This window comes from Phaethon lepturus, unplaced genomic scaffold, assembly GCF_000687285.1.
Source record: "Phaethon lepturus isolate BGI_N335 unplaced genomic scaffold, ASM68728v1 scaffold38772, whole genome shotgun sequence".
NCBI classification, from domain to species: Eukaryota; Metazoa; Chordata; class Aves; order Phaethontiformes; family Phaethontidae; genus Phaethon; species Phaethon lepturus.
In genome coordinates this window covers 1-13,343 of record NW_010526196.1, presented here as the reverse complement: position 1 = coordinate 13,343, position 13,343 = coordinate 1, and the positions used below count along the sequence as shown (strand labels likewise).

The following is a 13,343-nucleotide window of genomic DNA, read 5'->3' as shown; positions in this document are numbered from 1 at the left end:
TCCACAGATAAAACACATCAAAAAAAACCCCAACTGGTCTGACTGTAGCTGAAAAGTCAGACGTTTGGTTGGTACCAGATATTACTGAGACTAGCATCAGTAACACTGCAGATTAAGGTCCTCTTAGCTACTAAGTGGAATGCCTGCTGCCCTGCTTCCCCTGCAGAGTCACATCCTTAGACAATATCATAAATACGATTATAACAGACACACTGTTACCTTAATTTGGGATTATCAACGTATTTTTTGAACTGCTTCACATTGTTCAAAGTTTGTTCTGCCAACTCTCTTGATGGTTCTACTATCAATGCTTTTGGAGCATTCGGAAGGTTCTGTGTTTGAACCACTTGTGCATTTCCTACGTGAAAAAATACGCCATTAAGACAAACTACATTCCTATCCTGGATTTTTTTTACTGGAAAAAACCCGTTGTGTTTTCTACTAGTAACCTAAAACTAATGGAGCATTTAGAATAATGAAGAAGGTGATGTTATTGCTCACTCAATTATGTACAGCTTCAGATTAATATTCAGAGATTAGTGAATCTTGCCATCATAGTGGGTATACTGGCCATGCAACATAACTAATCATACTGCAGAACTTGAACACACACATTCATTTTTAAGATGACACTGCTGAGTAAATTTGCTGACCTTGTCTTTTTATCTGATACATTTCTGAATTCAAAATGTTAGGCTATTTGTGGTTTAAGAAAATTTGGAATACTTTAAAAAAGCACTAATATCGTTACTGGTAAGATCATTGTTAAGACGCATACAGCAGTAATGAAGCAATTAAAGTGACCAAAAGATGCTCTGTAACACAATCTAAATATAGAACTGAGAGAAGTTTAAAAATTTAACTTACCTGAGTGTTGTGATTTTACAACACTGCCATCAGGAGCCTTGCAGAGGCCAATATAGCCATCTTTTGGTGGAAACTTGAAATCTTCTTCACCAAAATTAAATTTCAATTCAGCATTCTAGATTTCAGCAAAGTTGTGTCATATACACAGATTCAAAAGACCACATAAAATGAGAAACAATTCCATAATTAGTCTCCCCATGAGAAACCAGCTAGATGTGGAGTGGGGGAAGTGGTGTTTTCTCCCTTCATACACATTCCCCTTCCCCAAGTTGTGTAAAACCTGCAGACATTCTGTGCGTGGTTCTAGCTCCTAAAACTTCTACATCAGAATATTCCCAATTTTACAGATACATGGAAACCTGGTTTGAACTTTTATGTTCCATTCATTTTCAATGACAAACCACAATTTAAAAAACAAACAAACGAACACCCCACATTTGACTCATGTATTTCTCTGACCAAAGTGTTTTGTTAAAACCTTTACTCAGTAAGAGATTAACTTCAGGAAGACATACTAATACATTATCATAATGTTTAGAGTTAAGAATAAACAAAACAGGATTTTCTGCACTTTCAAATTAGTTGCTTGTACCTGTTGAATTGATTTTCAGTTACAGAATTGATCTGTATATTGAAGTTTAATATGGGCAAGATAACACTGGTATTAGGAATTAGTTATCCATGCTATTCTACTCTCATATTCAAGTTTAAAAACTTAAACTTGAATTTAAACATTTCATATTTAATTTCAACGGTACTTGTCAAAGCTAAGACATTGTGGCCACCACTCCAGTAGTGAAATATTAGTAGGCCAAAAGAAACAGAGAGCGTAGAAGCACAACTACAGTAATTGTAGGTGGTTATGCAAATCTTATACAGAAGTAGTTAGTTACCAGAACTAGAACAATTTTCATGATCTTACACATCTGTGATATTCCTAAATTACCTTCAGTACACAAGCTGCAAAAAGTGCTTGGTTCCTTATGTGTGGTGGGATTTCAAATGCAAGGCCAAGGTCCTTCCCTGAAAGCAGGGTTTGTTCAGTCAGACTCCACATGTGTGCGTGTTCCTCTTCCTCCCCCTCCCCTAATACAAGCATCCCAATACAACTTCAAAGGAGAAAGTGAATAAAACTTACCATTTTTGGAAAATTTTATTTGTCCTTTATCTATGTCTAGATAACACCCAATTGTATCATGCATAGTGAATTCCTATAACAAAAAGAAGCTTGTGAAGCTAAGAAACTAGTTTTCAGTGTATTAAGAAAACTTAGTGCTTCCATTCTGTCAACTTCTACAGTTTTCCCACTTTTCCCTATTAAATGCTGATTTGAGATGCAAGTTCAATTTATTCCAACAGTACTGTTGTAGACAGCATGCGTATTTTTATTTTATTACAAATCTGCAGTAAACTGCCCAATTAATCTTCAATTTTCCAACATATATTGCTGCTTTAAATTTACTTTAAAGCCAAACATTTTGACAATGATGACTTAAGTCATTTACCTGGAAGTACTCTGCATTATGGAAGAGTGCATTAATCACACATTTATTAGCCAATGTAAATCTAAGCTTAGAGCACCAAACACGGTAACAGAAACCTCTATTTTGGCTATATAAAAAGACTAACTCTTACAGGAGGTACTATACGCATGTTATGTATACTTAAATGCTTCATTTAAAGATCTTGAAATCTCTTCACTGTAAAGATACACAATAAAATCTGAGTAATTTATAATATAGAAAGTGCTTGTAATTCAACAGCTCAGAAGTCACTACTATAGAAAAGCTACAATAGTCATAAAATGTTGCAAGTCTTATAGCATTGAGAGTTCATTAATACCACAAAAACACTTGAGTTTCTGCTGTATTATTCATATTTATATAAATTATGCTTAAGCATCTGAACTCAACCGGCACTCTACACAAAAACCATCACAGATATTCCTGGTAGACATTTTCAGAAGTGTACATTAAGGTAACAGTTCTAATGGCAAACAACTCAACAGCCAGAAATAGAGCATGACTAACTACATCTTATTAGCGTTTGTGTTTTGACATATTAGAGAGTTGTGCGATTACTTTTACTTTAACTACTAGTAAACAGGAATCGATGTCCTCAATTAGACATTTGTCAAGGTATACAGAAGGGTTGGTGGTGTTCAAGCTAAGACTGAAGTAAGAAATAGTTAAGACATGAGTTAATCTAACCTATAACACACAGAAAAGGTTTATCTCCTAAATAAGAGTCAATATATTTGTAGTCTAGCCACAATCATAAGTCTCAAGTTGGTATTTGCTTTTGTTAAATCTGTTATTATGCTTTTATCCAAAAAATGCTTCAATGTTTCCCGATACTTTTGCCTCGTGACCTTCCTGTAAAAGTTAGCACTATTACAAAAGACAGTTGATTGTTGCAGTACAGAACCAACACAGAAAACTTTCAATCTTTCTACCAGTAAGAATTTCAAGCTTACCTCACCATAGCTGTCAAATTGCTTGTTGTGAGATTTCTTACCAGTGCCACCAAAGCCAAAGCCAAATTTATCAGTACCTGAAGACAAGACAAAGCACAGCTTTTCATCTTTTGGTTGACAGGTTACAGTTCTTCCTCTTCGTATCAGTAACTGAAACTACTAACATTACCATGTAAAAAAAAATACACAGTGCTAACTAAAGACTTCTACCTTTGATATACGCTAAACTAGTATTTTTGTACCAGTACATTTATTGGTTTAACTAGTCTCTAGTCACCTTTTTTAAAAAATTGAAATAAAAGTGAAAAAGTCACAAGTGAAAAACATTGCAGCCACCTAAGCAGATTTCCTCTTACAGGAAGAGCAACATTTGTACAAAAAGTTTTAAATTGTCTGATATCACTACCCTTCGCAAAGAGCCCATTCTCTGCAAGAGTAGAACAGGACTCCAGCCATTCCATGTGAATATGGAAACTGTCTAAGGGTTTCTTCTTTTAAAGGAAACTCACCCAAATCTAGCGAAGCCTGCATAGTTGACCAACCAACTCTGCACAAGCCCTGGTCATGACAGGAAACTTCATAGTAGTATTTCCCTTTAAAAGAGAAAGAAGGGATCTAAAACAACACCAACATTTCAATTTCATCAGGGTGGTTCAGTCTGGCTACTTCCAAGACCATGCAAGTCTAACATTTCCACCCCTGCTGAAAGTGTCATAAAATCCCCCATTGTGTTAGTGTGAAAAGGTTCTGTAGGTACCTACGTACGTAACGAGGAAAGAGATTATCAGAGGACAGCAGCCAAAAGAAAGTACATGCTGAGAGGTGGTGTGTGAAAGGCTCCAAAGGAGGGATAAGATTGAGAGACCAGTGGTTCTACTGAATCCACAAGAACCGATAAACTCAGAACAGCAGGGGTCTGCTGAATCAATACAAGACCACCTGCACGCAATAGCGTCAACAACTGGTTGCGTTAACTTGAACCGCATCCAACTGGCTGCTATGTACAGACAGGCTACAGGATTATCTGCACACCTGATGAAGTGAGACCGAGGGTCTTTCTGAATGCCCACCTATAACCACTGCAGTATCAGTAGGACTCCACTTCTGAGTAGCATTGGGGTTGGCCCCTCAACTGTTGTTCCAACCACACAACCATAAAATTTGTGCATGCGTGTATCTGAAGTGTATGAGGAAACAACTTAAAGTACTCTGTGAGTAGCTATCTTCTATTAATAACACCTTAATGAAATGTGTTCTAATTAATATTAGTTATGGTTCTGTCTCCTCCAACTCAATCCCCTAACAGCCAAAAGGTAATTTACAACACAAAGAGAGCAAAACAGAGATATTTGTCATTCCAAAGTCTCCAGCTAGTGGTAAATTGATTAACGGCACACATTTGCTCAGATGGACAGTAAGTTTTAAATGCAACCGCCTACATTAACAATGGGTGACTCTTCTTAAGAGTCTCCAAAATACATAATTTTATATCTACCTTTAGTCACGCCTCTAGTTGCTCTGCATCCGTGCCATTCTTTTACCTCTCTGCTTTGGCAGCACAAACCGTCCGATCCAATTGCTGAAAATTACAAGACAGTTGTAGTTAAAGAAATTGCCTAACTGCTTTTAAAATAAGCTTTTCATGCATACTTTCTTCTATTCTTTTTTCCATTAAGCAAACATTTTGAAGTGAACATTAGGACAACTCACCAAAAGCTGATCCTCTATCATATGGGTTCATTTGCCATTTATTAAGCACTAGGATTGAAAGACAGCAATAGAAAAAAAACATTAAACCAACAAGGTAAGCCTAGAAAACTCAAATTAGACATTCATATTGGCTCTGCAGTGTTTGGCTTAAATTGGCTTAAAGCTGGGGAGACAGCTTTAATCCAATGCAAATCATGTGAGGTCAAAATGAAGGCCTACAACTTCAAGGAGGGGCACAGAAGCATAATGCAAATGTATTCTATGAAAGTTTAGATTATACCATTAAGGAGAACATAGATTAAGTTACTTAAAAATACAACTGAAAACAATGAAGACATTTATAAAATAAGCCAGAGTTCCACATAAGCACAATCAGATTCAGGTAGAAAATATCCAAAACTACATTAAGAGCAATAAATTTGAAACGTACTTGCTATTTCTGTTCCAAGTTTACATTAGGGTATTTTCCAGAGTATCAGTTAAAATGTCATTACTGAAGAGCTAAGATACATACACATATAGCACATAAAATTTCTGACTTAATTTTTCATATGCCAAATAACATATTGCAATAAAGTTTAGAGGTTCCATAATGTAAGAATGTTTTTGTAAAACTAGATGCCATTTCAATTAGGATTACTGACTGTATTTACATTAAAAAAAAAATTCTCCTTTGAAAGAATGTAAAGTCAACTGTACTGTCACCACTGTAGCAGTAGTTATAACAAAGCTGAAAGATGAGAACTTCTGTAACATCTTTGAAGTTTCAGAACTTCAGCTGTTTGTACAGCTACTGTCACTTACATAAATCTCAGTCGATAAATACCACAGACCGGACATGGTTACTAGCTTTCAAGTTGCAAGTTTATTTAAATGGAAGTATAATAGACCCTCAAATACTGTGCGGATATTATCATGGTTACAATCCATCCTGTATCAGTGGGTTCTGGCCCTATGCATTTCCTCCTCAGTTCAATGTTTACTAGTTCAAATCTGCAGCAACTCAAGGTGTTGTTATTCATCTTCCAAATCTAGCTAGGTGCCAGAAGCAATGCAACAACTTTATTCAGCACAGCAGAATTGAAACACACACACTACTGTGCTATCCCAGAAACACAAAAATAAGTTTGAGCCTAGAAGAGCTTTCTCAAACTCACTTAAAAGGTCCAAACCAACTGCTGATGTCTCATCAACCCCTGCAACTGGAAGATTTTTTTAAACTTTTTTTTTTTTAGCTGGACACTAGTAACCACTTCGCATCTTGCAAGATGCTAAACTAGTATGGCTTTCAAAACAACACCAAAGAGCGCGTTCACACTAAGCTGAAGACAACGAGCATTACTAAGAGACTGCAGTCAAATGCACCTCAGTTATTTCCATGATTCTACCAGTAAATTTATATTCACTGTTTTATAAAATCTGGGTTGATGACATTCTATTTACATTATCCCAAATTAAGGAAAAGTACTCACCTAATGGCAAGGTTAACTTTACTTTGTGAGGCGATGGCATCAACATGAAATAACAGTGTTCCAAACTTGAGGAGTGTGACACATAAAAACTTACCTGCCCCACCGGTTTTAATAGTTGCTTTCCCTTTCTTGCCTTCCATCTGGTCCTTCAGCGTTTCATAAACAATCTGGATAACTGGAATGCTAAAAGCCTAAAATGGGAAGTTAAGTTCATTCCACAATTTATACAGATATTTCCAGATATATAGTCAGCCTAGTTTTCAGGTGCAATACCCAGGACCTACACTGGGTATTGCACCTGAAACACTTTAAGACGTGTCTACAAATATGTTTGTAAAGATTATAATAATACTACTTGAATACATATACACATTCTCTCTGGATATATGCATATACACATACACACAAACACACACACACCACCTCTTAACACTTACAGACTTTTACCTTCTGCTATTTTAAATTTGATTACTTACACCAGTTTTTCCACTCCCGGTTTCAGCAGCCTACAGGAAGAAAAATTTAAGAGTTTAACCTGAGTTGCAACTTACATCATAAGGGCTGTTCTACAGTTCTATTTTAATAAACTATAAACTAAGTTGACTTTTACTTCAGCATAATACAGAAAATCTTAAGAGAGTAATGCCATTGCTTCATCCAAATTAGATGTGAATACAAACATGGAAAACCTTTACACTAGGCTTCAAAAAAATAAAACAACAGAAGCTCCCAGAATCCACCAGAAGAACTATCTATGTAGGTCTGATTTCTGGAGGCGCTACAGAAGATTATATGAAGTGTCACTTTGGTTACAGAATCAAGAACACAAAGGTCAACAAAAGGCATGATGAACAAGGCATACTAATCTGGTATCTTCAAGGTTATCGATCCTGAAGCATTTGTTTAGGCAGTATCAGTCATGTTCCATGCAGGTCTATGTGAAATATTTACAACAAAAAGGACAGCAGCTGAAATCAGATAGCTCTCATTCATGTGGCAGTGCCTGTCAAGTAGTTAAAAAATAAAGCCCAGAAAGAATTAATCCCATCTGTAAGAACAGCTGGAAACTCATCAGGAACTCAACGAGATTTTCAGATGAAGAATATACTTTCTGTTGAAGAGGGATGGGAGACCTAGTCTGACTATGTACCCTGCTGCAAAGAAGGGAATTGACCGCACAAACAATTATAAGACATAGGTTTCTAAGAATAGGGCTATCCTGCATACATACCATAAGTACATCGCCACCTCCTAGGATCAGGGGGATCGATTCTGCTTGGATATCCGTAGGAAGACTACAAAAAGGAAGACATTAACACAAATCAATGTTACCACTAGAAAAAAGGATTTTTGCTTACATAGGAACTCACAGAAACCACAGTCATCTGCAAGGTGGGAAATAACAGGTAAGTGTTATTCTTCCTGGCTTGCAGCTAAGGAAGTGGAAAGGATTCCATTTACAAAGAGCTTGGACCAGGAGATGTACCTTGACAGGAAGTGACTAGTGGATGCAGTGAATTCCACTGCATCCCGACAGGAGGGCTACATCTCACATCACTGTGCTAAACTATAAAAGAAACAGATTAATTTTATATTCCCATTTTCCTTTCTTCAAGCAAGTTTCACTTTTAAAGCCACTTACACAGCCCTCATTTACAAGATTACTATTTAAAACTGGAAAAGAAAGTAAAGATAACTAAATGTAACCAGCATTTTCAGACAATCACAGCTAATTAATACCATGCATATGAGGACAGAAGAACTACAGACACTGAGATTGTCCATACTGATAACATTCTGAATGACAATTCAAAACAAGCTCTGAAGTCAAATATTTTAGCCAAACCCACAACTAAAACCAGGAAGAACAACTTCTGTAGAAGACTGACACACAAGCATCAACTCTGAAGAACACGAATTAAGACCACAGTCTGGAAAACATTTACTGAACTCACATCAATTATGTGACAGTATTTCATCTAATAATCCCACAATAAATAATAAACAAACCAGAAGCATAGAGGTAGAAGCACAGAGGCTTTTATCAAACAAATGACACTGAATTATAACTAGTCGTGCTTTGCTTGTCCAAGTTTAAATGTTACCACTGCAGTCACAACTTGTGTTCTTCAGTCATTCACACTAAAAAGAAGTGTACGAGATACAGTAACAGTTAAAGGAAAATACATGTCTGCTTTGTTTTAATGTGACAGCAGAGGTATTTTAAGAAGCATGTCATATATTGCTGAAAGGCAAATTAGATTTTGCCAGGCTCAAACGCATTCCTACTTACAGCCAGTCCATCTCCTCCACTGCTTGGGCTATCTCAGGCATAACACCCATTTCTGTAAGATGAGAAAAAAAAGGAACAAGCAGTGTTATTTACCTCAAGACAGCCCAAAAGACTTCCAAGTGCCAACGCTTCCAGCTACAGACACACATAAAAAAAAGAGCATTCTTTCTGGTAACAGCACATGCAGCCTTCTCTACTAAAGTGGTAAGACACAGTCTCCCTCTCCCACATATGGTTTTGACAGTTGAACCCACTTATAGCAAGGTCAGGTATATACTAGGCACAGGGGCAGGTGCTGACATAGCAGCAAAATAAACACACTGGGAACCAAGTACCATTTCAAGGACAAGGTACTTATCTTCACATGTTTAAGGAAGCTGCCTACACAAACAACAGAGAAGACTTCGTTAATCACAAATATCCTGACTCTCTCTACAGTTGAAATGCAAACAGTTTTCAAAAAACCCCCAAATCTGTATCATATAAGGACTCAAATTTGAAATGCTTAAGTTTCTTTTCACAAATCTTGCCTTACACACTTACAGCACATCTATTAACTAGCTAATGCTTTGATTTTCATAGAGTTACTAATCCCATCCAGCTTTGAAAGCTTTTTTTTTCCTCTTAGATACTCTGTCAAACTCATATCAAGGTCTGATGGTTGTACCTCAGACACAAGTTAAACATGAAGCCACATAGTAATGTTTGTATGTTGATGAACAAATTCTCTCTATTTAAAGAAAAAACAGAAACCCACAAAAATCCTCGCAGCTATTCAATAAGGGCAAGAGGAAAGCAGACCTTAACCAACCCAAACAATGGTATTATACCATCAAAATAACGATTTAGCTGCTGGTTGTCTTTTCAGGTGCATAAGGTTACTCTAAATCAATTTCTTTATGTATTAAAGGGCACTTTCTTGAAGGGAGCTTTTACATGCTACCCTTTACACTGTCACATGCTGGGTTTCACATACACCACACACATAAAGAGCTGGGCTGACATATATAGATGTATGCAATCAAAAATTATTGTTCCATTTGCTATAATATAACCACATAAGAAACATGTTTTATTTGCAACATGATTTCAGAAGGCTTTAGTATTTTCAAGGGTTAGCCTGTACTCCTACAAAATTAGACATTCCACATAAGCAAAAAGCTTTTTCCCTACCAATAAAACTAGTTATTGATTGCAAGTTACACATAAATCCCTACATTATTTTTCCCATTTTTAATATACTTCCAGTTCACAGGTTAATTCGATACACAGTACGAGGGTTTAATCAAACAATGGCATTATGACACTTTCCTCAACTACAGCCAAATTAATCCTGCTGTCTAGCATCTGAACTCCTCTCTAGATCTATGGAAGAAGTTTCAGCATTTCTCTCATGATTAGACATAAAGAAATCAGTTAAAAGCAGCAAACTAAAAACCTCATACACATTAAAACTTAACAGTACCCTAATGTTGACTAGTCATCTATGTGCACATGTATGTGCATGGGGGGAGACAAACAGTGATGTTTCCTTCCTCAACAGTACATTTCTAGGTTACATGTTACAAACATACTTCAAACCATATCACTGAGCTACTCCTATAAAAAACAGTCATTATCCACTGAAAAACACAGAACCGTTATGATGAGCCTCCTTTTACACAAACCAATCAGCCCAAGGAACGAGTCTGACTTTTAAGCAGCCCCGCTTGCCAGATGCATGCATACTACGTATGCACTTAAAACCAGCACATCCATTTTGAGGAGCCGGGAAGAGCACCGACAACCCCACAGGCCTCTCGACCTGAAGCCTGCTACGTGGTAAGCCACATACTGCCTGGGCCCGCACCGAAGGCAGGCCCGAGGAGCTGCGTGCGGCGCTGACAGGGCCCGTCCGCCACAGGCGGACCGGGAGCCGCCACCCGCACAAGGCGCCAGCAGATCCACAGCCAAGAGGGTCTCCCAGTGCTTCCCTGCCAGCGGCACAGCAGACCCCTCCCCACCCTGCCCCAGCACCACGTACCCGAAAACGCCGCCATCTTCGCCCCACTAAACACCGCCAAACACCACGACCCGTAGAACACAAGCACCTCCCCCGTCCGCGGCTTTATGGCGCCGGGTGGGAGGCAGGAGGCGCCGCGCCGCGCGTTCCGGCCCCGGCCCGTTTGTGCACCCTTCCCGCACAGGGACGCGGGCTCAGGTGGCCCTTACAGCTCGTACACCAAGGGCAAAACCGAAGGAGGAATCCTTTTTGTTCTGTTTGCGGATTTTTAGGGTACGCTCAGAGTACGATTTTGCCACCTCTCTGAAAGCCCAGCGTGGTTTTCTTCCTGCAAATCAAAGCTCGAGTATGTGTGTGGTGCTGGGCCTCGTAGCTGCCGCTTTGTACAGAGGGTGAGATCAGGAAAGCAGATAGGCTAGTTTACACGTGGCGTACCTTACGTTTTAAACACGACATGTGTGTTTACAATGAGATTCTGCTTTACATTTGAATACAGCACTGTCATATTTTCATTTAGTTGGTGTAATTTGCATGCTTTTCTACAACAAACGTGGCAGAAAGTATTCAGGGTTTTATATGAACAAAAGTACCTTCGCACACAGAAAACACACCAATTAATTTTTTTAGACGTATGTTAATGGGGATACATTCTTCTCCAGCTTTTACAGAAGTTTCCCCAAATCCTGCACAATCTTTTTCTAGGATAACTTCTAGTGAAGTTAAAGGCAAGAACCTCTGGGGTGTTGTTATAAAAATTGTTAGACTGCAAATGAAGAAATGCAGCTACTAGAGTTACAGCATGAATCAATGGTGCATTTATCTGTTAAGTGGAAGGTACAGTATAAAATATTACCTACTGTTTTCCACGATGAAACACAACTTTAATCTTCTGAGGCAGTCCGCAGATGGACACACATCTGGTTCAAAAGCCAAATAAACAATGGTATCTCTGACAATGTAGTTCTCTTGACTACTGTGTTGCAATTTGAGTACTAGTTTTGTCCTGGAGGTTTATTTCAAGACCTTTTTTTAAATGCTCACTGAGCCTTACTGACAGTTAACTTATGCTGTAGATACCAAGTATCGTGCAGAGGAAAATACAGCAGGTAATTTACATCTTTAGTACCAGGCTGTTTGCATCATGATGTCTTCTCATATATTAATAATTCCTCTGGGAGTATCTTCTTTTGATGCGTTTCCTTTCTTTCACTATTATTTGATATATCTGTCAATCATTACTTTGCTTGCTTTTGTATAAATGGCAAATCTAATAATTTTTGAAGACACAGATATGACTAATCTACTGATTCAACTGTGATTCTGAGAAAATGTGTTTGTAGGCAGACCTCAATATCAGTATCTAGTGCTGCTTGTTGGTGTGGAACCCAGAGTGTAATTTACTATAAATCTCCCACAATTCTTTGAAACTTATGAACGTGATGTTATACTATTCGTCATTGCTTTACAAACTACTTTGTCAAATACAGCTAAAGACATGCTACTAAGTAAAGAGAGAGCCAGAAAGCATTTTTTCCTCAGTAGCTGTTTCTTCCTGAAGTGTTTCCCAAGAATCCAACAAAGCCTTCGTATTGCCCTGAATCCCTAGTTTCAGAATTTTATTTTTAGTTTAACCTAATTCTAGGCTGCACAGTTGCCTACAAGACTTAAGAGGCTACTAAATACAAGCTACAATTAGAGTACCGAAGCAGAAGTGGCAGGGTGTGAGGCAATTTTATTTTACAAATGCTTTATAAAGTCTCACAAAAGAGACTGAAACCTTAGTTCTTTCATAATATGAATATGAAATGGGCTCATTTTTATCTGCTTGAGAGAGCTAAACTGTATGAGTGCAAACATCTGTAGGGCTGAAATATTTAGAAGTTCTGCATGCCATCATTAAAGATGGAAGAAGAATTTGTGAAAAATATTTAACTTTTGCTTTTTTCCCCCCCCTTTTTTTTTTCCTGTTCAGTAAGGGTTTAATTAATACACTCAGGCCTTGCCTACATTAGGTGTTCCTTACCCCAAATTTTCTCACTACCAGCATTCTGGACAGCCAAAACCGGGCTGCAGCTGCAGGTATTTCCCTGGGCAGTCCTGTTGAGAAGGCCATGCTAGCAGGGCGGCCATGCTGGCGGCGTGGCCTTGGCCTTGCTGCTGAGCAGCGGTGGGCGCTGGATAAAAGGGCTCTGGGGACCCTGGGGCAGCAGGTAAGCCGTGGATCTAAAGGCTCATTTGTATATGCTCTCTGCAGGTGTACATCTCTGTACAGGTTATATTCGCCAGCTGCCTCTTCGTTTCTTGCCCCAAAAGCACATCCCAGCACTCATGGCTTGGCGGGAAGATTGAGGTCTCTCAAGCTGCAGCCCTTCAAAGGAGCCGCTGGGGGGATGATGGCTCCTCGGCCTCGCTCCCTTGCCCTCAGCTTCGAGCTTCCCCCGCAGCCGACGCCCTTTCAGGGCTCCAAAGCCCCTCGGGCTGGGAAGACAACGGCCTCTCGCCCCGCGGCGAGGCGAGGAGCGG

The 13,343-nt window shown here is 38.7% G+C and overlaps 1 protein-coding gene across 1 annotated transcript; it reads right to left on the bottom strand.

The window, feature by feature from the left end:
• Positions 1–219: 219 nt before the first annotated feature.
• Positions 220–10,860, bottom strand: LOC104617632 (ATP-dependent RNA helicase DDX1-like; the record flags this gene model as incomplete). The annotated part of the gene is made up of 13 exons (XM_010282995.1): positions 10,842–10,860; positions 8,819–8,870; positions 7,757–7,820; positions 7,002–7,031; positions 6,620–6,716; positions 5,054–5,101; positions 4,839–4,922; positions 3,853–3,936; positions 3,344–3,420; positions 2,006–2,078; positions 1,814–1,890; positions 868–982; positions 220–358 (listed from the first exon to the last, which is right to left on the bottom strand). Coding segments are annotated over exons 1-13 (956 nt in total), but the record flags the coding sequence as incomplete, so codon positions are not given.
• Between the last annotated feature and the right edge of the window lie 2,483 nt (positions 10,861–13,343).